The sequence below is a fragment of the Carassius gibelio genome, chromosome A24 (genome assembly GCF_023724105.1).
Source record: "Carassius gibelio isolate Cgi1373 ecotype wild population from Czech Republic chromosome A24, carGib1.2-hapl.c, whole genome shotgun sequence".
In the NCBI taxonomy this organism is placed as follows: domain Eukaryota; kingdom Metazoa; phylum Chordata; class Actinopteri; order Cypriniformes; family Cyprinidae; genus Carassius; species Carassius gibelio.
In genome coordinates this window covers 1,373,914-1,401,173 of record NC_068394.1, presented here as the reverse complement: position 1 = coordinate 1,401,173, position 27,260 = coordinate 1,373,914, and the positions used below count along the sequence as shown (strand labels likewise).

Below are 27,260 nucleotides of genomic sequence, written 5' to 3'. Positions count from 1 at the left end.
GTGAACGAATCATTCAGTTCACCAAATCTATCTAAATCATTTTAAATGGTTCGCTAATACGCATTAATCCACAAATGACTTAAGCTGTTAACTTTTTTTTAATGTGTCTGACACTCCCTCTGAGTTCAAACAAACCAATATCCTGGAGTAATTCATGCACTCAAACAGTACACTCTTACCTTTCTGGACATGGACAGTAGACCGTACACACAGCTTCAATGGAGGGACTGAGAGCTCTCGGACTAAATCTAAAATATCTTAAACTGTGTTCGGAAGATAAAAGGAGGTCTTACGGGTTTGAAACAGCATAAGGGTGAGTTATTTATGACACATTTTCATTTTTGGGCGAACTAACCGTTTAAGTAAAAAAGTACAAAAAAAAAATAGATGTTTGCAATTTTATATAGGCTAATTTAATTTTATATTAGCAATTTATATATATATATATATATATATATATATATATATATATATATATATATATATAATCCTACTGCTCAAAATACCTGGGTTTTTTTTCCAAAATAACGACTATATGGAGTCAAGATATATTTTTGTTGTTGATATGGACTTTTGTTTTAAAGTGTTTTAAAGTTTGTGGTTTTACAGAACATCACAGTTATATATGACGTGACAATAAGGCCTGAAGTTAGGAAGAACATTTTAAGGAAAATATTTTCATAATGATTTTTTCCTTCTCAAATCTTGTCTGTGGTGTAAAAACACCCCTGGCTAAACGGGGTGCATCTCTTCCCCTCTTTGATAATCACTGTAGTTACCATGTTCTGAACATCACATCCTTTCTTTTGTCTCTAGATGTAATCTATATATATATATATATATATATATATATATATATATATATATATATATATATATAGGTGGTTGAATAAAAATAGTGAGTGAGTTGTCGACTCCAGAACAGCTGCAATTCGTAAACGAATCGTTTGGTGCGATTCGCGATCCGATTAAAGTTTATTTTGAAAAGACTCAGTTCGTTCATGATGAATCAGACACTGCTTCTGCGTGTTGGAGCACGTGATATATTATAGGGAGTAACGATATGTTTTATGAAATGTAGTGAAGCTAAAAGTACGATCTTATGCTTTGGAATGTAGTGAAGTAAAAGTAAAAGTTACTCAAAATAAAACTACTCCAGTAAAGTACAGATACTTGAAAATTGTACTTAAGTACAGTAACGAAGTAAAGCTACTCCGTTCCTGTCCACCGCTGGTGACGACCATGCAGACTGTTCATTAATTATGTTTTAGATGATAAGACCGAATAGACTTTGAGTTGATCGACTCATTTAAAACAGAGCGATAAGTCTTTGGGAGGAATGAAGTGTGTCTGAAACAGATTTAAGCAGCTTGACTCATTTGATTACAACTATTAATGAACTTCAGCAGCTCGTCACTTAAAGAGCTCTGGTGCTTCCTCGAACCGCCTCCAACAGATCATGTGTTTAAACTACTGTAGTTCAGACACAAATAATAATGTCATCTATGTTAATGGCATGCTAATTGGGATGCAAATGAAAGATTGGACTGTGTTCTGCTCCGGATGGCTCTATATTTTTGGAAGTGTTTAATTCTCCTGTAATTTGGACACAGATGGCTGGACGAGTCCCTCGAGCTGTGCTCACATGAACATGAAGAAATGATTAATCATGTAATCCATCTGAACGTGATGCTCAAAGGAATCTGCGTTCCTCAAACCCAGTGTCTTTGTTGTGTTGAATCGCTCCCCGTAACCTCACCTTTGACCTCCAGGAACAGGAAGTCATCCCAGACACTTGCAAACTCATGGTATTTATCAAACATTATGTGCTGTTTGTCTTCCCAGGGTTTGTCTTTCATGTATAAACGGATCTCTGACAGAAAGAGCTGCTTCTGTTATTGGATTGAGATTCGGTGACATGAAACTCCATCAGGCTTCGTCTAAGAGCGTCTCAGTGTGGAGAAGTGAAATCTACATCCTCTCTCTGGATATAAAATATCGGCTTGATGTTTTCAGAAAGTCACTCTGACATTGCTCAGGATGGAATAGCTGGCTAAATATCAGACGAGAATATGAATTCAGAAAGAATTGGGCTCCTCCGGATCATTGGGAGGAGATCTGTTCAGAGAATAACTAAAAGTGCTCCCTCTGGTTCCTGGATGATTTGTTCTTCTTCATCCAGTCCAAATCAAATTACCCAATTTACATTTCTGCCACCGGCACAAGTAAATGTCACAGCTCACTGAAAGATCGTTCCTCTTAACTCCAATCTAATGATCACGGACAGAAATAAACTCAGACTGGACTGACTTTCAAAGTGTGTCGTTTCTCCAGCACCTGAAGACAAAGCAGAAACATAGTAATTGAGTTTTCAAAGTTGAAAACAGTCAGATATTTCTAATAAATCTGTAAGAAACTCTCGAATCATGCAGTGCACTGCTTTCAGATGCTGGAGTGAATTTTCTAAATCAGTGGAAGAGCTGCAAAAAAACAACACTTGAACTAAAAAATACTGCTTAGTTACCGTATAAGCATATATAACTAGTTACAATCAAATGCTTTGCAACTTTTGTCAATGAAAACAAAATTAAATATGTTGAATAACGCTTTTATTCATCCAGTGGTATATGATTTTGTTGAATCTATAAGTCACATTATTTCAACCTATTTTTTTTAAGAATCGGATATTTAACATTGGAATTCCTTTCCTGATGAAGAAAAAAGAAAAAAGACCACCGAAAGAAGTGCTACGAAAAACATAATAAAATATATTATTTCTATAGATAAAAACAACAACTTTAAATGAAGGGTTCTATATTTCTCCATTGCTTCTAATTTAATTGTTTTTATTTTTGAAGTTCTTTCCCTAACTAAAGCTGTAAAAATCTGTGCTTTTGTCCGTTTTTCAAATTTTGAAATACTTTATGATTCAAATCAGTTGTGATTCACCTCGTAGATGTATCATTTTAGTATCACTGATATAATATTATAGTTTATATTAATATTTTGAATAACGTTTTATTTTTATATTTTATTTTTCATTTCAGTTTTAATAGTTTAGTCAATTTTTATATGCTTTTTAAAGTTTTTTAATGTCTCTTTTTTTTTTTTTCAGTTTTAGTTTCAGTTAGTTTAGTCAAGTTACGCAAAATGAAAATGAGAAAGCCTTGTCAACTAGCTGAGATAAAAAAAATTATTTTGTTCTATTTATTTATTAATTTATTCATTCCTTTGTTTTATTTCAATTAAAGTTGAATTTTAGTTTAAGTTAATTATCATAATCCTGCCTCGTAGAAGGTTGGTTTAGTTCATGGCGTAAAACTCTTAAATACTATTTTTTTTTTAACTATTAAAAAGTAAAATCTAAAAATATATTTAAAAAAAGTCTATATAGTTCTATTAATTTCTTTTTTAGTTTTAGTTATTTTAGTACATTAAAAAAAATATGGAAAAAAAATTTAAATGTTGACATAAATTTTATGATAATTCAATGATAATAATCATACCTCACTCTTGGGCTGTGTTTCCCAAAAGATCATAGACCCAACTTAGGTTAAGATGATTTTGAGAAACACAGCCATGGTTGGTTTAGTTCATTGCTTATAAGGTCACATCAAATAATCATATTCCAATGTAAATGTCATCTACCTACAGTATATGCACTGTGTGAATAATAGCAAAACAAACAAACATATTTCATACATTAGCTCTGGATTCTCAGTTGTGCTCCATATTTTCTCAGTAAACATCTGCGAGCTGCTCTGTAAATAAAACTTTACTTAGTTTCTTGGTGGATAACAGCAAATAACACTTTACAAGTTCTGTTTGTTAACACTTTAGATGAGCTAACATGAACTAACTTTAATGTTAGTTTTATTATTAATAATAAAATAGCCTATCTAATACATTATTAAAATCAAAAGTTGTATCTTTTAATATTATTTATATGATGATGATGATTATTATTATTATTATTATTATTATTATTATTATTATTATTATTATTATTATTATTTTATTGTTGTTATTTAAAATAATAAGTATATATATGCTTGTGTTCTCTGTTCTGGATTTAAATGTTTCATCCGTGTGAAAGTTTTCTGTTACTATTTTAAAATGTGTTTGAAGTGGAATCTTCTGTCGGGTTGCCATGGAAACCAGTCTGCTCCTGCTCTAACACCAAACTCACACATGCTTTTCCTCTTTTGTCTTCACATCTGTCGTCTCCTTTCTCGTCTCCTAATGGGCTCAGAGAGAAACCGAATGCTCTAAATGATCCCTCGACTCCGCTCCATCGAAGAGAGCAGGCCACTGGCGTTTAAACAAATGTAGCATGAAGACAGTTTGGATTGCAACACATCGTATGTTTGTCCAAATGTTTGTCTCTCGTTTTGGTGTAATTGTTTTGTTTTTCTACAGTTTTCTGTTATTTTCAATTAATAAAAAAAATTATACTTAATAAAAAAATTTACTTATGCTTAATTTTTTTTTTTAAGTAATAAATTATTTATTTAGGAAATCAGTGGGTATTATATTACTGGTAATTTTTAAATAAAATTATTTTTATTTTTTACAGTAATTCATTTAATATTCTAAAATGATCAATAATTAAGCCCATATAGTTTTTTTTACTTATGTTTTCTTAGAAATAATAATTTAATTAGTTTTAAATATGCTTTATATATATATATATATATACACATTTATACTTAGAAACTCAAGTAGTACTTTCTATTTGAAACTTTATTATTTGTTACAAAAAAGTCTAGAGTTAAAGAAGCTTTGTGTGAGAAGCAGACTGACATTTAAGCTGACATTTAAACAATCAATTCTAGCCTATTTATAACATAAAGCCATCGTGTGACTTCAGAAGACTTGCAAACTGCTTTTTTTGTCCAAGTATAAATTCACAGTGTGGAAAAGAAACAGAAAAGCTCAGGCCTTCATCCGAACGTCTCAGTGCTGCAAAACCTGTTCTAAAAATGCAAATGTGTGCACTGAAGAGATCGTCTGCATGATTTAAGCAGCGTTCGACTCAGATTGATGGGATTTACCGTCTGGAAGCTGGATTTCCTTTAATTCGAGTGTGTGCCAATTACAGAATCTGATTTATTAACAGTAATTAAACTACTATTGTGAATGCTGTTCAATTTAGTTTGGATGCATTGTGTATTGTTGTTGAAAACAGCCATAAAGCTTCCTGGAACACTCCTTTAGCTGCTTATGAGGCGACGGGATTTTGCCAACACACTGTTTCCCATAATTCCCTGTGGCACCGTAAGAATGATCAAATACACACAGAGCATCAGTTACACACATGATACACTTCCTTTGCTCTTTCTTTCTTTGTTGAAAAGTTAAAAAGAGCTAAATATGAAATTGTGCAAGATGGCAATTTTATTTCAGTCAAAATCAGCTTCAGATCATCATAATCACAGTTTCCAAGCCTGTTAACAAGAACTTTGCAGAATGAACGGAGAGTCTTGCATGCACTGTCTTTCTCACTACTGTACAAATATCTAAACGTTTTTCTTATAATGTATAAGCAAGTTCTTAAATCAAGATCCATTGACTAGAGATGCAGAATGACATCATCAAGTTTTGTTTTCTGAAAACGATCAAAATTAATTGAGGTTGTTTATAAAACAAGAACAATATCTGCCCATGTCAGTGGTTGGAAAATAAACTTTATTCAATGAAAAAAGCAAGGAATTTTGGTTGTTACCCATTGGAAGTCTTAAGCATAAACTTACTTAAAGGACCAGTTGACTATAGTTAGCATTACATCAGTGTTTCGCCAATGGATGCTCTGCAGTGAATGGGTGCCGTCAGAATGAGAGTCTGATAAAAACATCACAATAATCCACAGCACTCCAGTCCATCAGTGAACATCTGGAGAAGACAAAAGATGAAACAATAATCATCCAGACAACACTTCCTCCAGTGAAAAAGTGCATCTCCTGTTGTCTCTCTCATCAAAATCCAGCCACAGATTTGTTTAGAGCTGTTTAAATAAAAAAAGAGCTTGATCTGTGCAGATTTCTCTCCTGATTCAGACCCGAGCGAACAGTGAACTTTCAGAAAGGTATGAATCAAGATTTCAGGTTAAAATACTCCCAGATTCCTCCAATGTTCACATACTTTTGCACTTTCCGCAGACGGAGACCTGTAGATGCTGAATGGTCACTGATGAATGGACAGACGCCACGTCCTCGTATCCGTCCACTGTTCTTCATTTAGTCTTTATATGACTGAATATTTACTGTTTAATATTTCCTAAAACTCTACGAGATCTACATTCTATACTTTTTTTTTAATTATGTTATGGTTTATAATTTTTGCAGGCTTTAGTCTTTGTTTTAATGAGATACTCTTTATTAAATTAGCTCTGTTTTATCATAAAGAAATTAATTATTATTGCCATAGACAGTCTTCTTTCATTTTTATGACAAATGAATTCTTTAATAAATGTTTGTAGCAAATTTTATATTTAAAATAAATATGTACAGTTGTTTTTACTTAATTTGATACATATATCCTCCCTTAAACACACTGGTTTAATATATAAAACATTTATTTATTTACATTAAATCTTTTCAGATATTTATTCATTACTTATTTAAGTCGTTTTATGATTTCTGGGTTTAAACTATGAAGTCAATTCAAAATGCAAAGTGCAATTTTAATGCAGCAATTAAACTAACCTCTTTAGTAAGTTTATTTTCTATTGTGAATCATACAAGGTTGAGAAACTAGTGAAAGTGTACTGGAGAAGAAAACGCACACACACACACACACACACACACACACACAAATGCATCTAATTTATTGCATTTCCACCTCGTGTGTCATGTGCATTCGCCATATGATGATGTGCTGATAGTGAATGAGAGGGATGGATAGGGAGGAGGCTGGAGATCTCACTGCTGGGATGCTTCAAAGACAGTCTGATCTAAACATGGGTAAAAGCGCCGCACCCCCTTCAGAAGCACATCTCGCGCACCCAAAAAAAATCAGGTGAAAATAAATTTCGCTTCGAGTGTTTTGGCTTCTCGTGCTGATTAGAAAGAAGTTGCAAACTCGATGATATTGCACTAAAAACCGCCGTTATGTCCACGGGGAGCGCCTTTTGTCCCCCGCACGCGCGTGACGGCGCAGGGAAACCCCACGTCCGCCACGCGCGCACCGGTGACGTATCATGTACAGTCTCCGCCGAGGGGGGGAAACAAAGCGCGTGAAGCTGTCAGATGAGTTCAGGAGATCGCGCACGGGGTCCGCTCGGGATTATCAGGAAGCGTCCCGGTGCACCTGTAATTTCTGGACATTTCCACCAAAGCAAGGCGTGACGACATCAAGGAGCCGAACTGCACGGAACCGAATATTTATGATGTTTTGCGCCGTTCTTTATTGCAACCCTGAGAGCAGTAATTAATTTGACTGATATTTCTGATTAGATACACGCTGATGACGCTCGCTGCTCGAAGCGAGACCCCAGGAGCGACACGCGTCAAATGCATCGCATCTCTTTTCTGGAAAGAATGACTCTGTTATTGTCCTCGTGCATTATTGACAAACTATGTTCCCGTTTGAGCTGCACTGACAGAATCAATATTGCATAAAGCGCAATATAAATAAACGGGACTTGACTTCCACGAATGAAAACTGAGGAGAGCGCTTTAATTGGACTAGCTATAATAAACTATGGTGGTTTGGAGCGGCGCGTCGCGTTCGTGAGCGTCGGCTGATGAAGTTCTCCGGTTGACGGAGCGCGCAAGGATGCCGGTAAGACGGGGGCACGTCGCGCCGCAAAACACCTTCCTCGACACGATCATCAGGAAATTCGAAAGTCAAAGTAAGTTCGTGTCTATTTAGAGTATTTCACGCACAGAATGCATTTTTTAATTAATTTAATTTATTTGTTTATTTTGACTTATACCTTGCACCGCGTTCTTCAGGTGACACCTGTCAGGAATATTGTGACTGATCTCACCTGAGTGCGTTAGATTACTCCAAGGAAAGTCACTTTAAAAGGTCAGAACAGGTATAAAATCAGTCTAAAGGTGATAACCACATGTTGCCACTCTTCACAGTGTGGTGTCCCTGCAAATACCATGGGAAATTAATATATAGCTCAGTATTATATTATAATCCAAATAACATTGTATCACCAAGGTATGCTTTTCATAAGACTTTCTAGTGTGTAAACAGGTGTGTGTGTATAGACTTAAATAATGTGAGGAATAATGGAACATGTTCACTGTTTACATTGATTATCTCAAACATCTAGATCATATCAATCTATAATTCTGAATTATTAATACTTCACAGGTGTTCACACACACAGTAGGTGATTGATGCTTTAATAATAAAAAAAAAAAAAATCAATTATATCACAATATCCAGACTAATGGCCAGATGTCAACTTTGGATTACCCATTGATAGATATACTCTGTATGTGCTGTTTAATATTCATTGAGGATTTGGTTGATCATGAAAAGCCAGAGCGTTTGAGACGGTTCTGAATTGTTATAATTCAAGTCTGGTTTGTGTCAGTAGTGAAGAGACAGAAATCAATGCTTTCACTTTCCGTCTTAACACCACTACCCTTCCTCTATTCAGATACAGCGTCTCTCCCTCTGTCGCTTTAAATAGTGTATTACCTTCCGTCAAAACCCATCGCAAGCTTTCCAGAAGTGCTAGTGTAGAGCAAGTGTCTTGTCTCAGTATGTGCGGTCATCACGCTGACCAGAAGCCGCTAGTGTTTCTCTCCAGATGGCTTGGATCTGCTTTTCTAGCCTTGACGTCTCACACCGGTTCAAAAAGAACACTGTGTGCTTCCCGTTGAGAGGAAACACGATTGTGTTATCTCCCCGAATATTAAAAACTCAGCGTTTGGGAGTGTTTTCTCTCCGGTGATCGGGAGATGAGATGAAGGTTCTCCTCTCCTCCTTTTGTGAATAAAGGCTCTCACTGTGATTCGCTGGAGTCCAAAAGCTTTAGAAATGGCTTTACAACCTCTTCCAGACTGATAGATCTCAATTACTCAATTTCTTTGGATCACAGCATGACGTCTCTCTCTCTCTTTCTCTAAAGAAACATGGTTTAAGGTTTAGTGAAGATGAGGAGTTATAAGATTTTGGTGATTGTTTCTGTAACTCAGCTTGCATGCATGCAATATGTTCAGTAAATACATGCACATACTGCTGTTGTATCGGTGTGAAAACCTTGCATCTAACAGTCTCTTGTTCTATTTTAACCACTTTTCACAAGTTTGCATCTGCAATACATGCTGACAGGAGAAAGAGTGTAAAACCCTTAAACACGCTTTGCTTTCCTCCTTGTTAAAGCCACACAAAAGAGGATTTGCTGTTTCCTCTGCCGTCGTCTTTCAGGTGCTGCTCGACGCTAAATGCATTGTTCTGTTTCCTCAGGAGACACGGCTTGTTCTTTCCTCACAGATAAAACCCAGATGAGCTCACTTTCATCTCGTGTCTGTCAGCGACTCTGATGCACTGCATGAAAACAACAACAGCATTACAGTCTGTCAGGAGTTTGAACGATCTGATATACAGAATGAGTCCTTTAAAGCTTTAATTTTAGTGTTTATCAGCCGTCGACACGTTTAAACCTCACTTATAGAGCTGAGATGGTCATTATAATGCATCAAGAGTGTGTTTTCTGATCCATTCAGTCTCTCTCTCCTTCCTCGGTGATGCATCTTATTTTGGTCGCAGCATACATAGGCTTGACACACACACTTATGTTAAAGTTATGTTTGCATGGCTTCTTTTTAATTTAAATTATGATAAATAATATTGCAGCTTTTCTCAGTTGCTTTGGTGCATTTTTCGAATCTTTCTTAATATTTGCAAAAAAAAAAGCATGTGCATTTTTGAAAACAATTCATACAAACAGCACCACACGATAGATCACCTGCGAAAGCTTGCAACTTATGTGGAGTTTGTAGAAGTATTTTTGAGAATTTCATTTCTGACTTGAGAAATGCACCAAAGCGACATTAGAATTAGAAAACCGAATTATATAATAATATAACATCATTTGCCTGAATCTAGGTTAAGTTGCATGCTTTGAAATCTGTCATAATTGTAAAACACCTGATTAGATCAAGTGAGTCTTTGGCTGAACATGATTCTTTCATGGACAGTAGTTCCACATGTTTGTACCATGTTATTTGGACAAGAATAAATCAAGTTATGAGGACATGTCTACTTTTAGTTGAGTTTACTCAGTTTGCTTTAGTTCATCCTTCATGAAATATCTGAGTAGAGATAATATGTTTACATCAAGTAGAACCACTGTCCATGCAAGTTTAGAGTTATAAAAACATTAGCAAGTAAGATATAACCTTTCTTTACACATGATGTTAGCTGTTTGCAGTTTAAGGATGTTACTATGTGTACATCAAGCACTAGCACTCTCATTAAAGTTGCTTTTTTCAAATTAAGTATTTTAGACTTTCTTTTAACCAGGTCCTCAACCCAACCACAAGCTCCACACTTCACCACAATGGTAACTCGCACAAAATACACCAATATAAAGTCTTTTAAAATGCCCACATAATAGAGCATTAGACATGAAAAAGTCTCCTTATTATCACTTTTTACTAAAAACTGCATAAAATAACACTTTATTTCAACATTTTCTCTCCCCATATCCAGTCCTGTGCAAAGCATGATGGGAAGCATAAAACTTATTTTGAAGTACTTGATTGAAACATGTTCTTTCAAAATGAAAACTTTATGTTAAACCAGCGAGTTACAGTTTTAAGTCAGTTTAACATGACACAATCATGTTGAACTGAAAAATAGCCAAAATGGCATTAATTCAACATGAATTGTTCAGGTAAAGTGAACAAAACTGAAAATTCATTTTTTTGAGTGCAAGTGAGTCTTTGAAGATTATCAAAGACATTATTTAAATGTTTTTAGATTTTAAACAGCGTTTCAACTGAGATGACATTTCTATAAACCCAGAATGCCATATTATCCAGCAAATAGTTGCCTACTTGTATAATAGTTGTTTTAAGTTCATGTTTATTCACCTGAAAAAAAAAAGTAAAGGTGGAAAAAAGTGTGGTTAACTTCGGTTACCCACAGACGAGGGCTAACTCTCATTAGAAAACCCAGATAGAGTTTCTAAAAGTTACCCAAATGTTATCCACATCGACAGCGGCGAGGAAGAGCTTTTATCCGTCGCAGTGAGCAAACGTCACCTCTGTATCCCACACAGAAACTCTCACCTTTACAAACCTCTCTTCTGACCCGTGAAGCGTCTGTCATTTACTGAAGACTCCAGCGCTTGCTGATGACCTTTATCTGACGCCCTTTTGAGAGAGCTGACATCCATCATGTAAAAGCACTTAAAGGATGACTGCTGTTGACTCGACTCCCAGAGAAGAGAAGTTTCCTCTTCTCTCTGTCGGCTGAAGAGTCCCATCATCTTCTGTCCAGGGAGGTTTATTAACTTATTTTCTTGGTGGTTTTCTTTTTTTATTTCCTTGTTCCTGTGCAATGCATGCACCACACTAAATGCATTTGTCAGGTTAACTGGTAGTTGCTTCAATATTTGTTCTAGCATCTTTAAACATGTCTTATCTAATCAGAACTGAGCGTCTAAATCATTTTTTCTACAAAACTGGAACATGCACAAGTGTATTAATCCATTGCCCTTTTGTGTGCTCACTTATTAATGTTATTATATATTTATTCTGACGAATTTGATGGTGCTTTCAGCTCCCAATATGAGAGTTGACGTCTTTCCTCTCTACTGTTTTTGGGAGTAAAATGTGCAAATGTCTATAGATTCAGATTGGTATCATTTATAGACCTAGTAGAAATAATAATATTTCTAATTTATTTTATTTTAAATATACACATATTTGCACATTTATTTAGTATATTTAACATTGTACTTAATTTACAAAACTTAAACAAATAAATAATTATAACTTAATATGTACAGCATATAAATTAAATAAATATTAAATATACAACTACATGTAAATACATTATAAGTTAATACATCTTTCACATAATTTATATACTTTTCATACTAAATTATATATTTTTATATTATGTCATATTAATATGTGCATTATGCAGAATATTAAATATATTTATATGAATGCATAATGTACTAATAGTTTGCATAATTTATATACAGTACACATTAACCTATAAATGTACATATTTTAGCATTTATTTAATATTTTACGTTACATTTTTACATAATGTCCCTGTAGGCGTTTTTACGCAATGCACCTATATTTGTTTTAACTTATAGATATTGTTTTAATAAACTTAAGGCTGGTTCACACGGCAGGATAATTGGGCCGATTTTAGCCCCGATTCAGCCCTTCCGACAATCTTAGGATGCTCCGATTATCGTAAAATAATCTGATCAAATATTCCTGCCGTGTGTGGTGTGTTAAGACTAATCTCCTCTGCTCGGAAGAATGTCGGGACCGCTCCGATCTCAAATCGGGGATATCCAACATGTTGGATTTATTTTGCCCGATTTCTTCTCGTGTGTGGTGTCCCCCGAGGACAAACAATCACGCAGCCTGTGGACTGTGGCGTGTAGCCAATCAGAAAGCGAGGTGACGAGGCAGTGATAGTACCGGGAAACAAAATCAAAACAGCCGGCGTATATAATATAACAAATACAAATAAAGTCGATGGGCATAACTACATCCACAACTGCAGTCCACCATAGTACATGGAAACTAATATATGAACGTTTATTTCAACGGTTATTAATCTGTGTAGTACGTAACAACATTTCTATGAGATAAAACAACAACTTATCTCCATATCATGATATAGCAAGTATAGTCCATGCTCGCGTCGTCTCCACCTCTTTGACCATCGCCTTTTCTTATTTTTCTTATGTTTTTTTCCCCGTTAAAAACAAAGCACAAACTATGGCCACTGCATCCTCTTCGTCCGCCATGATTGTTTACTCTAAAGTCACGTTTGATCTCGAGGGATTTTGCGAGATTTCCCGTCTGACCTGGGAATGCTCGGGAGTCAAATCGGTTCGTGTGTGATGTGTTGATATTGCCGTGTGGCTGCACACCACACACGGAGCGACCAAAACTGTTAGACCCGTGATTTTTTATCGCCGTGTGTGGGGTCTCTCAGGTTTGGAAAATCTGCCGACAATTTTAAAATCGTCCCGTGTGAACCAGGCCTTACATGATGTGCATGTTCCGTTTCCATCTATTTCTGATCATGTGATCCTCGATTATTATCATTTATCTCTATTAAAGCAAGAGTGCAGTTAAACAAGTTAATATTGCATTCATTTACTGGCTTCAATGCTTTTAACAGGATCACAAAAGCTGTTCATCGCTTATAACAGAGGTTTCTTTTAGGAGAAAGTTAGATGGATGAGATCCGTTTGTTATCCAGATGCACATGGAAGGGAATTTGTTCACCTTACGTACAGTATTAGTCAATTTTAACACTCGCCGAGGCTAATCAGGAATATTAATGGCAGTAAATGTCCTCATGTGAGGGAGACAGATGGAGGGAGACAGCGTGTGTGTTGTGTCTCAGTGTGGAGCAGCTGCTAAAGTCGTCAGGAACAGATCCAGCTTCTGTTGGGATTGATTTTACTGTTGAGGAACGTGTCAGATACTGCGCCGCTGCTTCATCTACTGCAGGACCAATACAGCGCTTCTCTACACAGCAACACACACGTCTTTTATATGTTCACTCATTCAATTATTAGTGCTTAGCAAGTATACTTTTTACTCTTCATTAGGTTTCTTTTTCTCCTCCACAGTACAGGTCAGTCCAAATGGATCATTTCTGATAATTTGTGTAATTTCAGTAATTTTTATTTTATTTATAAATTACAGATTACAGTTTTTATTTACAGACAAATGTTAAATTAACATTGAATGTTCAGTAAAAAAATAACATACGGTAGTAAACATACGGTTAATATTTTACTGCATAACAAAAAAAAAAAAAAAAAAAAGAGAGAAACAAGTCTGGAAATAAATATACCATGCCCTCCACTAATATTGGCATCCTTTGTACATAAACTGTGAAAAACATTAGCATTATTTATCCTTTATAAATTTTCAGAATCTTTCTCTTCTACATGACTAACCGTCCTCAAGTAAATCAGTCGATAAGTCTTGCAGAATGAAATGAAACTCCATGGGTTTAATTTAACACTGCTGACTTCACTTTCTCATAAGAAGCGTCTCTGTTTCCCAGTTTTGGCTCTCAGTTATCGCTTGTGTCCCGTGAGAGATGACTGAACTCTCCAGAACATTAGCAAAGTGAGACTCTGGTGTGGTTTTAGCAGAGGTCAGGTGTTCCCGTGTGAAGGTCAGTCCATGTGTCCGTCCCGTACTCTACATCTGTCCCAGAGACGGAGGGATGATGTGTGTTTTACAGTCCAGTCTCGTGGTTTACACGTGCTTTCTGTTATCTTCTCTACAATATTATATCTTGATTTTTGACCAGGATAATAAAAAAAAAATTACTTGTGAAATTAGTAAAATTTTATTTTATTTTATTTTTATTTTATTATTATTATTATTATTTTTAGAATGTCCTTGTTTCTATATTATACTATATTATGTATGTCTACTTTTCAGTTTGTTTCAAATGTAATTTTGGAAAGGGGAATTAATATATATATATATATATATATATATATATATATATATATATATATATATATATATATATATATATATATATATATATATATATAAAATTTGAAAAATACATTTTATTTAAAAAAATAAAAATATATAATAGTTACATAAATTATTTAAATACAATTAAATATAAATATATATATATATATATATACGATTTAGACGAATTAGACTTAAAATTAATAAATGTCCAATAGTTCAAAAATTTCTAATAAATTTAATTGTATTTAAATAATTTATAATTTATATAATTTTTTTAAATAAAATGTATTTTTCAAATTTTCTTATAAATTAAACTTTATATAAATCATTTATATAAATTATATATATATATATATATATATATATATATATATATATATATATATATATATATATATATATATATATATATATTTTTTTTTTTTTTTTTTTTTTTTTTTTGTGAAATGAAATGAAATGTTCAGTGTTATTTATTTATTTATTTATTTATTTAAATTAGAAAAAATGAATTATTGGAATGATCTGCTAAATCGGACCAGATAACACACCAAATTGAAGAGAGCACATTTTATAAACCCCCACGTGATTCCTAACATACTAAAGAGGTTGTTTTCTGTCTCTTACAGGTAGAAAGTTCATCATAGCCAATGCTCGGGTGGAGAACTGCGCCATCATCTTCTGTAACGATGGCTTCTGTCACATGTGTGGCTTCACGAGGGCTGAGATCATGCAGAAGCCGTGCACCTGCAGCTTCCTGTACGGCCCACACACCAAGAGGCTCTCCATCGCACAGATGGCACAAGCGCTGCTGGGGTCAGAAGAGAGGAAGGTGGAGATCGTGCTCTACAGGAAGGACGGTAGGATTAATCCACAGCGGGCCGCCCTTTCATTACAACCTCTCTGAGTAGCGTGTTTCGGCCTCAGAAGAGGAGCGTTCTGGGTTTAATGCAAGGCGTGTGAATGCAGGTGGCCTTGTGCTGATGTTTTGAGCACAACTGAGTGAACAAATGGCTGTTTTGCTTTGGAAAGGCTTCAGTGGGAGTCTGGTTTGTTTTGTTTGTGCAGTTATCTCCAACTGTTTCAGCTCCACAACTTTGGTTTGTTAAAATGATGTGCCAGAGATCGGTGGCTGGAGAGAAAGATGAAGGGAGGTTTGTGATGTCTATCATGCGTTAGACATCTTCTACTAAATTAACTAACCAGTATTTATATGTGGTTATTTGTTTTTATTTATTACAGTGTTTATTTTTACATTATTTTATTTAGTACATTATTTATATGTAGTATTTATTTTATTTTTTTATTCTAGACATTGCAAGAACAGGTTGCCCTTCAGTAATATATATATTACTGAAGGACATATATCATGATATATATATTATCTCATTATTGCTCTTTAGGGATCTTAACTTGTCTAATTTGGCAAGAACTGGAATCTGAGTTCAGAATCGCAGTTTCTCCTGATTTTTCTGACATACAGCCGTGCCTCATGTTTTGTTTGTCTCTTCTGTTAGCTACTGACTCGACGATGAAACCTGTCATCTATCTGAAACACATACATATGCATCCTCCCACACCCACACACACACACACACCGAATCTAGAATCAGGCCTTGATGACGACACACACTTTGATTCACTCATGCATAATACAGATGGAAAAACCGTGCTGCTCCAGAAACAGGGATTCCGTGAGGATCAGTGAAGGGAGGGAGGAAACTTTCTTTTTTCTTCTTCTTCTTCTCACAAGTGATAACTTTTTGATTTTTTTTTTTTGACAAAATTTATTTTATTAAATCTCATATTATCATAGTTGACATAAATACACCTATTTTTGACCCATGCTCAGTCTGCTTAACTGAATTCAAGCCTATATCTTCTTTTTTATGGATGTTTTCCATAAAATGAAGCTTTCCTCATGCTCCATGGATGTAGTTACTCCTCGTCTTCTTATGGAAGTGCTGGGTGTCATTGAACCTTTTGTTTTAACAATTATAAATAGTAGCCTATCTAAAGGCACTGTTCCACCATTTCTGAAATATGCAGTAGTGAATCCGCTTCAAAAAAAAAGGTCTGTTCAGATTCATTTTACTTGAAAGGTTGAGGGAATGTGTAGGAATTCATGGTACTGCATTGAATTGGTTTAAATCCTATCTTTGTGAGTTGGAGGTTGGGAGTTTATCCTCCTCTTCTGTACCTTTAACTTGTGGTGTGCCTCAGGGGTCGATTTTGGGCCCGCTTTTGTTTTCACTTTATTTGCTCCCTTTAGGCAGGATTTTTTTTAAAGTATAACATTAATTACCATTTTTATGCCAGTGACACACAGGTGTACCTCCCTTTGAATCATGGTGATACTTATGATATACTTTCTTTATTAAATTGTCTAGCAGAGGTAAGATGCTGGTTGGCCGCCAACTTTTAATGATTCTAAAACTAAAATTGTAGTTTTCGGATCTCCAGCATCTATTATACAAATAAATAAAAATTTGGGTTCTTTATATGTGCATTCTCATACTCATGCAACAAAAAAAAAATTGGGTGTGATCTTTGATAATGGTCTTAAGACCATCTGACAAAGACCTTAAGACCATCTGACAAAGACCATAAGACCTTAAGACCATCTGACAAACAAATTAACTCTGTGGTGAAGAACAGCTTTTATCATCTCAGATCCATTTAGAAATTGAAAGCATTTTTATCATCAAGGAATGTGATCCATGCTTGTATTTCCTTTCAGGCTGGACTAATGTAACTCCCTGTATCTTGGTGTAGCTAAGTCCTCTCTTTCATGGCTTCATTTGGTACAAAATTTGGTACAGGCTTCTTACTGGAGCTAGAAAGAGGGAACAGATCTCGGTTGCAGGGTGTTCTCTTGATAGTCTATCTTGTTTTACTGTTCTTTTTTTTTTCTTCATCTTACGTTTTTAGATTTTACAGCACTTTGGTCAGCAGCTGCTGTTTTAAATGTGCTTTAGAAATAAAATGCCTTGCCTTGCCTTCTTCTTCCCTTTCCTGGTTTTGTGCAGCCATTTATCTGGTGTGCTGCGTGTTGGCATCAGCCTTCATCTTGATGGATTGCCCTTTCCTGCTCTCTATTGTCCGTCGCTGATCTGACCGGCACTTAATCAATCACTCTTGAGTTTTACACCCAACTCTGGTGCATTACACATGAAAATAAGACAAAGACGGTGAAAGTGAGGGAAGCTAGCGTGTGAGAAGAGACAGGTTAAGAAGGGCACAACCTAATATTTCCCATGGCACGCTGCCTTCTCAATCTGCTTCATACACTGCTGATGTAGGGCCCTATTAAATGTTTTATTTTTCCCCAAAGTTTGTTTTATTTTTATTTTTTTCCCCGGGCTCTAATTAATTTCCGAGCTCTATTAAGTTTCAGTCATCAAAAAGCAAATTGCTGTTTTAATGATTAAATTAATGTTAGTGTAATATATATAACAAACATTTTAATAAAATTTAACAACAATTTATCAAAATTAATCAAATTCTTTACAGAAATTACATTTATATGGCCTTGTGAAATATGTTGTAGTTTTTCCCAAATTAAATATTATTTTTTCCAAAATGCTGTTTTGTAATTTTGTTCTGGATTAAATTAAAGTTATGTACTGAGTTGAACTTCAAACTTTCATGACAATTTAATAAACAGTTTAATAATAAAAAAAGTGCTCTAAAAGTAAATTTGTCCCACATTAAATTATATTTTTCCCAAATACTGTATTTTCAGTTAAAAATATATATAAACTATATTTAATAGTGTAATTAAATCAAAATGTCTATTCAGCTGAATTAATAAAAAAAATAACAGAAAAACATGTTTTATTATTTAATACAAATGTATTATTCAAAAAGTTGGTAATCAAATGTAGGCATAAAAAGTTGTAATTATTTTAAACAACTTATGTTCATTTTTTTAACAATTTAAATAATCTTTCACAATATAATTAAATAAAGTGGCAAATATTGCAGCATAACAGAACAATTATTTGATATTCCTTAAAAAATTATGTTTTAATAAATTGTATTATTTATTTATTTTACTTTGAGAAGCAAATTCTACCACACAATCAAAATATATTTCTGTCCTGATTTCATCAAGTTTGTAATGAAGACCTTTGAGTTTCAGTGTATTTGAGGATAGTTTTTGCTCTGGAGATGAAGTCCACATGTTCATGTCCTCATATAATGATGCAAGATGCTAAAAACATGTTCACAGAACATAGAAACACAGATGCCGCTCATTCACACAACATGCAGACTTCACATTTTAATAGCAGTGTTTTGTGCTAGATTCACAGACACTAGTTCATTGCATTGCAGAAATCACAGACATTATGAGACATTACCAGCTGCTCTTGGTGTTGAACGAGTTAGAGACGCATCGCTGACATCCAAACACACTCGTAGTGACCCTTTGAGCAGAAACCTGACCTTCATTTCCCCTACAGCGGCTTTGTGATACCAGTTTCCTAAAAATAGGTGGTTTCATTTGCTTGAGTAGTGTTTTGTGGATTATCACCTGCGAGGGATCTCCTCACGTTCACACCATGATTCCTGACAGGAACCTCCTCCGTTTAGAGCCAAGCAATATTTGATTAGCCGGCTCTCTCGGTACAGCACTAGTTTTCATTTATCAATCATAATTGCAGTTCCCTTTCAATACTTCACTCGTACTGCGTCGAAGACGCATATGGGAAAAACCCCCTTTTTCTCCTGAACTGAAGCCTTATTCAATCACGCAGTGAAACTGCACAGCCATTGGATCGTGCAGTGCTATTAAAACAAACCAATGGCTTGGCAGCGGTGCTGCACGAACCTATGGCAGCGAAGCCCGCCAAAGCCCGCCAATATGGGCGGGGAATCTGGCTATATATTGGCCGCTTCGCCACAGGAATTCAGATTATTTCTCCTTCAGCGACGACGTCACATCGCTTCGCTGATCTCCGCTGAACTGCTCGCCGTTGACACGCCTCGCACTGGAACGCGACTGCCGGTCCCCACCGCAGATTCATCGCTTCCCTGCGGCCATCCGGTGAGATATATTGAAAGAGCAAATTTCTCTAAAAGAGCCTTTTTCTACGGCGTTGTTGCAAATGCCGTCTCATCATTGCAGCTCGTGCAGAGCCCCTCTGCACGCTGATGACGGGCACAGCGAGTGTGTCGCGTGCTTGGGGAAACCCCACGCTGACACAGCACTCGCGGGGAATTCATGTTCTCATTGCGAGAACATGAATATCGCCTCTCTGCGCTCGCGAATCGCTTTCTTTTCAGAGAGCGATCTCGCTCCTCGCGCCCTCCCTTTTTCTTCCTCCCGCGAGCCGGCGAGGAAGAAAAGGCGGGGCAGAGGATTAAAGCAGCAGGATGAAAGCGAGCTCACGCCGGCTCAGCCCCCGCGTGCCTCGTTTTCTCCGCCCAGAGGGGATTCCCCAGTCCTCTTTGTACAGCCAGACCAGTGTCCCTCTGCTGCCGCGAGTGATCTGGTTTTGTTTGGAGGGACTGAGGAGGAACTGCTAGAGGACAGCATGTCTCTAGCCGCTTCAGATGCTGAGGAGCTGTCGGGCTCGCCGGACCCCGCCCCCTCGATGTCATCTGAACCAAACCGCTCGAAACTCGGGATGGACGCCGAGCTTATCCGCGTTCTCTCCAGGGCAGTGGATGAGCTGGGTCTGGATTGGTCTCCTCCAGAGGAACCAGCCCGTAGCCGTCTGGATGAATGGTTTCTGCCGGGGCGCCAGCAAGCCCCTCGTCAGCGAACTGCTCCGTTCTTCCCGGAGGTCCACGACGAGCTCACTAAATCGTGGCGCGCCCCCTACTCAGTGCGCCTGCGTACTTCATCTTCATCCGCCCTCACCTCAATTGACGGCGCTGATGAAAGAGGATACGAACGGCTGCCGCCGCTGGACGAGTCTGTGGCCGTGCATCTCTGCCCGCCAGCAGCTATTGGATGGAAAGCCAAGGCCAACCATCCGTCCAAACCCTGCCGTACGACGTCGGCGCTCGCCGGGCGTGCCTACTCATCGGCAGGGCAAGCAGCCGCGGCGCTCCACTCTATGGCGGTGCTTCAAGTCTTCCAGGCCAAACTTCTCGCCGCCACCGACGAGTCTGGCCCAGATGTCGCCACACTCAGGGAGCTGAGAAGTGCAACAGACTTGGCGCTGCGTGCTACCAAGAGCACCGCCCAGGCCATTGGGCGCTCGATGGCTAACCTGGTCGTCTTGGAGCGCCACTTATGGCTCAACCTTACGGAGATCAAGGATGCTGACAGAGCCCAGTTCCTAGACGCACCGATCTCCCCCAGCGGCCTCTTTGGCCCGGCGATAGAGGGATTCGCCGAGCGTTTCACAGAGGCGCAGAAGTCGTCCCAGGCAATGCGACACTTCCTGCCGAAGCGCGCTTCATCTGCTGCCAGTCGCCCCAGACAGGTGCCGATTCGTCAGCCTCCTAAGCAAGCGCCAGCTGCTACCACCGCAGCCCAGCCGGTGAAACCACCAGACGGTATCAGTATCCCAAGCGCATGGGACCCCGGCCCAAGATAGTGCTGGACCCTGCGCCGCCGCCGTCATCCTGATCGACAGGAAAGAAAGAGGAGGGGGCTAAGTCTCGCCACAGCCGGACCACCCCCCAAACTGCCCCGTGTGTTCTGCCGTCCATCTCCAGATGTCGACGAAGTTGTTCCTGCTGCAAACAATGGGCCCTTGTTAGCGCCCAGACAGCAAAGCGCTGTTATAGTGCAAAAAATAAAAAACACACTCCTTCACAAAAAGAGCAGTTCTCCTCACACAACACTCACGAGTGCTATGTCCCCCCACGGCGGTCAATCACTCGAGTTAATACAACCTCTGTCCATCCGGGCCTCACAATGGCAAGCCATTCCCGGGGTATCAGATTGGGTCATGGGAGTAATAAAACACGGCTATTCCCTTCAGTTCGCACGACGGCCACCACGCTTTCGCGGGGCGGTCACCACTTCAGTGCACAACGAGAACGCTCACGTTCTTCGTGCCGAAGTGAAAAATCTGCTGGTGAAGGGAGCTATAGAAATCGTTCCCCCAGCACACCGCGACTCAGGGTTTTACAGCCGTTACTTCCTGGTTCCCAAGAAGGATGGTGGGCTGCGCCCCATCCTCGATTTAAGACATCTGAACCGTGCCCTCATGAGACGGCGCTTCAGAATGATCACATTGAAACAAATCCTCTCGCAAATACGCTCAGGGGATTGGTTCTTTTCGCTGGATCTGAAAGACGCTTACTTTCACATCCAGATAGCCCCCCGTCACAGGCCGTTCTTGAGATTTGCCTTCGAGGGCGTGGCTTACCAATACAAGGTCCTCCCCTTTGGGCTGTCTCTGGCGCCTCGCACGTTCACAAAGTGCATGGATGCGGCTCTCTCCCCTCTCAGGCAGAAGGGCATCCGCATTCTCAATTACCTCGACGACTGGCTAGTTCTAGCTCAGTCAGAGGGGGAGGCATTGGGTTACAGAACTGTGCTCCTCAGCCATCTGGAATGCCTGGGGCTCAGGGTGAACTTTGTCAAGAGCTCACTGTCCCCCAGCCGGCGGATATCGTTTCTGGGAACAGTGTTAGACTCAGTGACGATGAGGGCAACAATGGTGAAGGAGCGCGCTGCGGCTCTACAGCGACTTGCGGCCTCTTTCAAAATAGGTGCTTCTCGACCCCTAAAGACATTCCAGAAGCTGCTGGGTCTTATGGCGGCGGCATCGCCGGTGCTGGAGCTCGGGCTGCTTCGTATGCGCCCCCTCCAATATTGGCTGAAACCACGTGTTCCACCTCATGCATGGCGTCACGGACGCTTGAATATCAAGGTGAGTCAGGACTGTATTTCGGCCCTGACCCCTTGGAGGGACATGCAATGGATGGAACGGGGTGCTCCACTTGGTATGGTTTGCAGAAGGAAAGTGATCTCCACAGACGCGTCCAACAAGGGTTGGGGCGCGCTGTGCGAAGGGAAACCCGCTTTCGGCCAATGGTCGAAAGAGGAGAGCAGGCTTCACATCAACTGCCTCGAGATGATTGCAGTTCAACGAGCCTGCCAGAGCTTCCTGTCAGACCTAAAGAGCCACCACGTGCTGGTCAGATCGGACAGCATGACGGTGGTCTCTTATATAAATCACCAAGGTGGGCTGTCGTCGACGCGTCTCTTCAGACTGACGTCGCGACTGCTGGAATGGACCCAAAGCAATTTGGGGTCCCTGAGAGCAGTGCATCTTCCGGGCAAGCTGAACAAGGGCGCGGATATGCTGTCAAGAAGCGGAGTCTCCTCAGAAGAGTGGAGACTCCACCCGCAGACGGTTCAGAAGATATGGGAGGTCTTTGGCAGAGCGGAAATAGACCTCTTTGCCTCAAAAGACAACTCTCATTGCCCAATATATTTTTCCAAGATCAAGGACGCGTTGTCCCAGGACTGGCCCAACCGTCTTCTTTATGCTTTTCCTCCGGTCCCTCTGATTCCCCAAGTAATCAGGCGGGTCAGGGACCAGAGATGCAGGGTTCTGCTTGTAGCCCCATTCTGGGAAAATCAGCACTGGATAGCCGACCTGTCGCAGATGCTGACTGCAGCCCCATGGCCCGTTCCCCTGAGACGGGACCTCCTTTCTCAGGCGGACGGGACGATTTGGCATCCACACCCAGAGAAGTGGTCTCTGCACATTTGGTCGCTCGACGGGAGCCCGCGGGACTCCCTGAGCGTGTGCTAGACACAATTTCACAGGCTAGAGCTCCGTCTACACGACGCCTCTATGCCTCCAAATGGTCTGTGTTCTCCACATGGTGTTCAGACCATGGTGAGAGCCCGACCTCTTGTGACGTATCAGTGATACTGTCATTTTTGCAAGAGCTCTTGGAGAAGGGACGATCCCCCTCCACGCCCTTATAGCAGGCCAGTCGGTGGGCAGAAACGACTTAGTCGTCCGATTTATGAGAGGTGCCAGACGGCTTCATCCGCCTTGCCCTCCCACCGTCCCTTCTTGGGACCTGCCCACGGTGCTGAGAGCCCTGAAGGGGGCCCCCTTTGAACCGCTACAGTCCATAGGCCTTAAAGCCCTGTCGCTAAAGACCGCTCTGCTATTGGCACTAGCGTCTGTTAAGCGTGTGGGTGATTTGCAAGCACTTTCGATGAGCCCTAATTGCCTAGAATTCGGGCCTAACGACTCGAGGGTCGTCCTGAAACCGAGGCATGGCTATGTGCCAAAGGTGCTCTCCACACCTTTTAGAGCACAAGTGGTCACCCTCTCTGCGTTACAAAACACAGAGGAGGATCCAGGGCTGAATCTACTTTGCCCAGTGAGGGCTCTAAAAGTCTACATAGAGCGTTCTGCACCAATAAGACGATCAGAACAGCTCTTCATATGCTTTGGAAACCGCACCAGAGGGTTACCGGTCTCTAAGCAAAGACTTTCAAGGTGGATTGTGGATGCAATCCAGCTAGCCTACTCTTCTTTGGGCCTGCAAAGCCCAATTGGAGTAAGAGCCCATTCGACGAGAGCAGTGTCTTCGTCTTGGGCATGGTCTAATGGTGTGACTATCGCAGAAATTTGTGAGGCGGCTGGCTGGAGCTCGCCGTCCACATTTGCTAGATTTTACAATCTAGACGTCCCAGCGCTTCATGCTAGGGTACTTTCTGTGTGAAGGTCACCTTCTTGTTCCTCATTTGCATGCTCTTGGCCATTCTTGCCCAAGGCTCAAACTCTACTCGTATGCACTCGGTCCCTTGGCTACTGAGGCGATACGAACACGGGATGATCAGGCTAGGCCAGACGTAACCTCATTGAGCTTATTCTGCCCCTAGTTGCTATTATCATATCTTGGTTTAACAAATCAAGTTTGATTGCGTTGGTCGTCCTCCCTTCTTAGCATGGCGTGATTGAACTGGGTTCCCATATGCGTCTTCGACGCAGTACGAGTGAAGTATTGAAAGGGAACGTACTCGGTTACTAACGTAACCTCGGTTCCCTGAAATACGGGAACGAGTACTGCGTTCCTTGCCATGCTAAAAAGGCTGCACAACTCAGTCGTCGCTTCAGTCGAAGTAACCTGAATTCCTGTGGCGAAGCGGCCAATATATAGCCAGATTCCCCGCCCATATTGGCGGGCTTTGGCGGGCTTCGCTGCCATAGGTTCGTGCAGCACCGCTGCCAAGCCATTGGTTTGTTTTAATAGCACTGCACGATCCAATGGCTGTGCAGTTTCACTGCGTGATTGAATAAGGCTTCAGTTCAGGAGAAAAAGGGGGTTTTTCCCATATGCGTCTTCGACGCAGTACTCGTTCCCGTATTTCAGGGAACCGAGGTTACGTTAGTAACCGAGTACGTTATTATTGATCATATCTGTGTGTTAATGTGATAGATTACAGTTTAATAGATGTTTATGGCCCTGTTGTGAATGATGATTAGTGCATGGTTTTCTAAAGGAAAACGATGTTAACATATATATATATATAAGTTTTATATGTACTTTAATATATATCTGTATCTAAATAAAATAAAGTTTTAAGAGAGTTTTTTTTAATCTAAAAAGTATTTAATTAATTATTTAATGAAATTTTTAATTATAACTATTATTTAAAAAAAAAAAGTATAACTTATAAAAAAAAATAATTTATTGCTGGTAAACTTTCACATGTTATATATAATTAATATATATATATATAATATATATATATATAATTAGTTTTTTCCATGTTATGGAAGTTTCATATTCATATACACAATTGTGTTATTAATATAATAATAATAATATGTTTATTATACATATAATTTTATTAATAATATTATACACATTTATCAGATATTATGTTATACATAATTCAGTAACAAATATTTATTGTATATTTTATTATTATTTATTTATATATTAAATATGTATCATACTCAAATAATATTTGATCATTTTTGATCTATTATTAAATAATTATTGTACTCAAGTCATATCTGATAAGCTGTCTTTGTCCCCAGTTCCTCATCTTTCTCTGTTCAGTATATTGAGTTTGACACAGTTGTAGTTATTGATCATATTTCGACCTGACTGAGATAAACTACCAACTAAACGTGAACAGACTCTTCTTGTGAAGCTTATTCACAGGCTATTGTGAGTCTTGAAGGGCTTACAAAAGCGTTTTCTGTGCAATATTGAAAGAACAAGCTGAAGGAAGTGCTGACATGTGGTCCTGAGCGTCCGCTTTGACAACAGACCTGACCCGTGCCATCCATGCCAATGAGTCTCGGCCTCTCACGGCTTCATCCTGACATTTACCATTCCCAGAAATCCACGCATGAGCCATTTGACTTTCATCTCACACTTCTTCTACAAGATTCGTGTTGATATGATCCAGAACCACAGGTTTTAATTCAGAACATGGGAAATGAGACGAGACTTCAAAATACACGTTTCTAAATGACATCTTCTATCTCTTTTTATTCAGTCACAGTGATGGCAGGATGTTTTGTCCATATAAGGGATTTCCTGGAGTGTCATCAGTTCTATTATTTCTGTGATGCATGTGTTGAGTTTCTGCGTGAGAGCGCCCTCTGGCTTCCAGTATGAATGAAACAGACATTACATGTGTTTATAGCGCTATATGATAATCTGTGTTTTGCTAGATTTTTTGATGTTGTTAATTTGTTTTAAAAATCTTGCTGCAAGGCAAAGAACTTGCAAATTTTCTCAGATCTCAGTGTCTCTCTCTCCCAAATCAGTCCCATCAATCATAAAAGTGTTCTGGAAAACTCACCAGTGGTGACACTTTTGACAAGTCCCGCCTACTCAGACAGGAAGTGGCCGTTTGACAGACATGTTAGGTGACCAACCACATTTCACTTTTGTATGTGATGTGTAAATCAGATCAGTGGATGTGTCTAAACTTGATTTGAGTTTCCAAACAGCTCAGTATTTTCCCAGAAGAGCTATTATTACACCAGAACAGACATCAGATCTCTGCAGATAATGTGACATGCGGAAATCTCATTTCATCAGAAGCTCTGAGGGCTTCTAAACACACATACGCTGATTCATGCATTTGTGTCTGTTTTCTGTCACAAATTGAACTAACGGTGACACATAATTTCTGCAGCTTTAATGTAGGCTGGCTTTATTAGTTTATTAATGATTTTCAGTCTGTGATACACACACACACACACTTGGCTCCGTTCTTCATGATCCAGCAATCTCCTGCTTCAGTCGCCTAGAGACCCATCTGCACTAAAAATTAAGATATTCATTCATAACCGGAGAACAAATGTGACAGATGCAACCAAGCGTGTTCGTATCTTTCACAATACCTCATTTAAATAAAACCTCATTTATTGTACACATTTTTTAATGTTTATTTCTAAAGTAAATATATCATATGTGTTCTACTTCTTCAGGTTTTTCATGTCCTTGCATCACTGTGACTGTAACAAACCTGAAGCTGATGGGATGCAAAACAGCAGAACTAAAACAAATTGAAATCCAAAGAAATTCTAATGACACATTTTTAACAAGAAAAGCAAAGTTTGAATACTAGTTTGAGAAAGTTTTTTTTTTTTTTTTTTTTTTTTTATA

General features: G+C 38.8%; 1 protein-coding gene across 1 annotated transcript in view; it reads left to right on the top strand.

Annotated features, from left to right (window-relative positions):
- The first annotated feature begins 7,227 nt into the window (after positions 1–7,227).
- The window catches only part of LOC127946297 (potassium voltage-gated channel subfamily H member 2-like), a 111,488-nt gene continuing 91,455 nt past the window's right edge, over positions 7,228–27,260 (top strand). The window contains exons 1-2 of the mRNA XM_052542763.1: positions 7,228–7,852; positions 15,314–15,544. Coding sequence (XP_052398723.1) covers positions 7,777–7,852; positions 15,314–15,544 — 307 coding nt within the window. The 5' untranslated portion in view covers positions 7,228–7,776. The remainder of the gene's footprint in view (positions 7,853–15,313; positions 15,545–27,260) is intronic.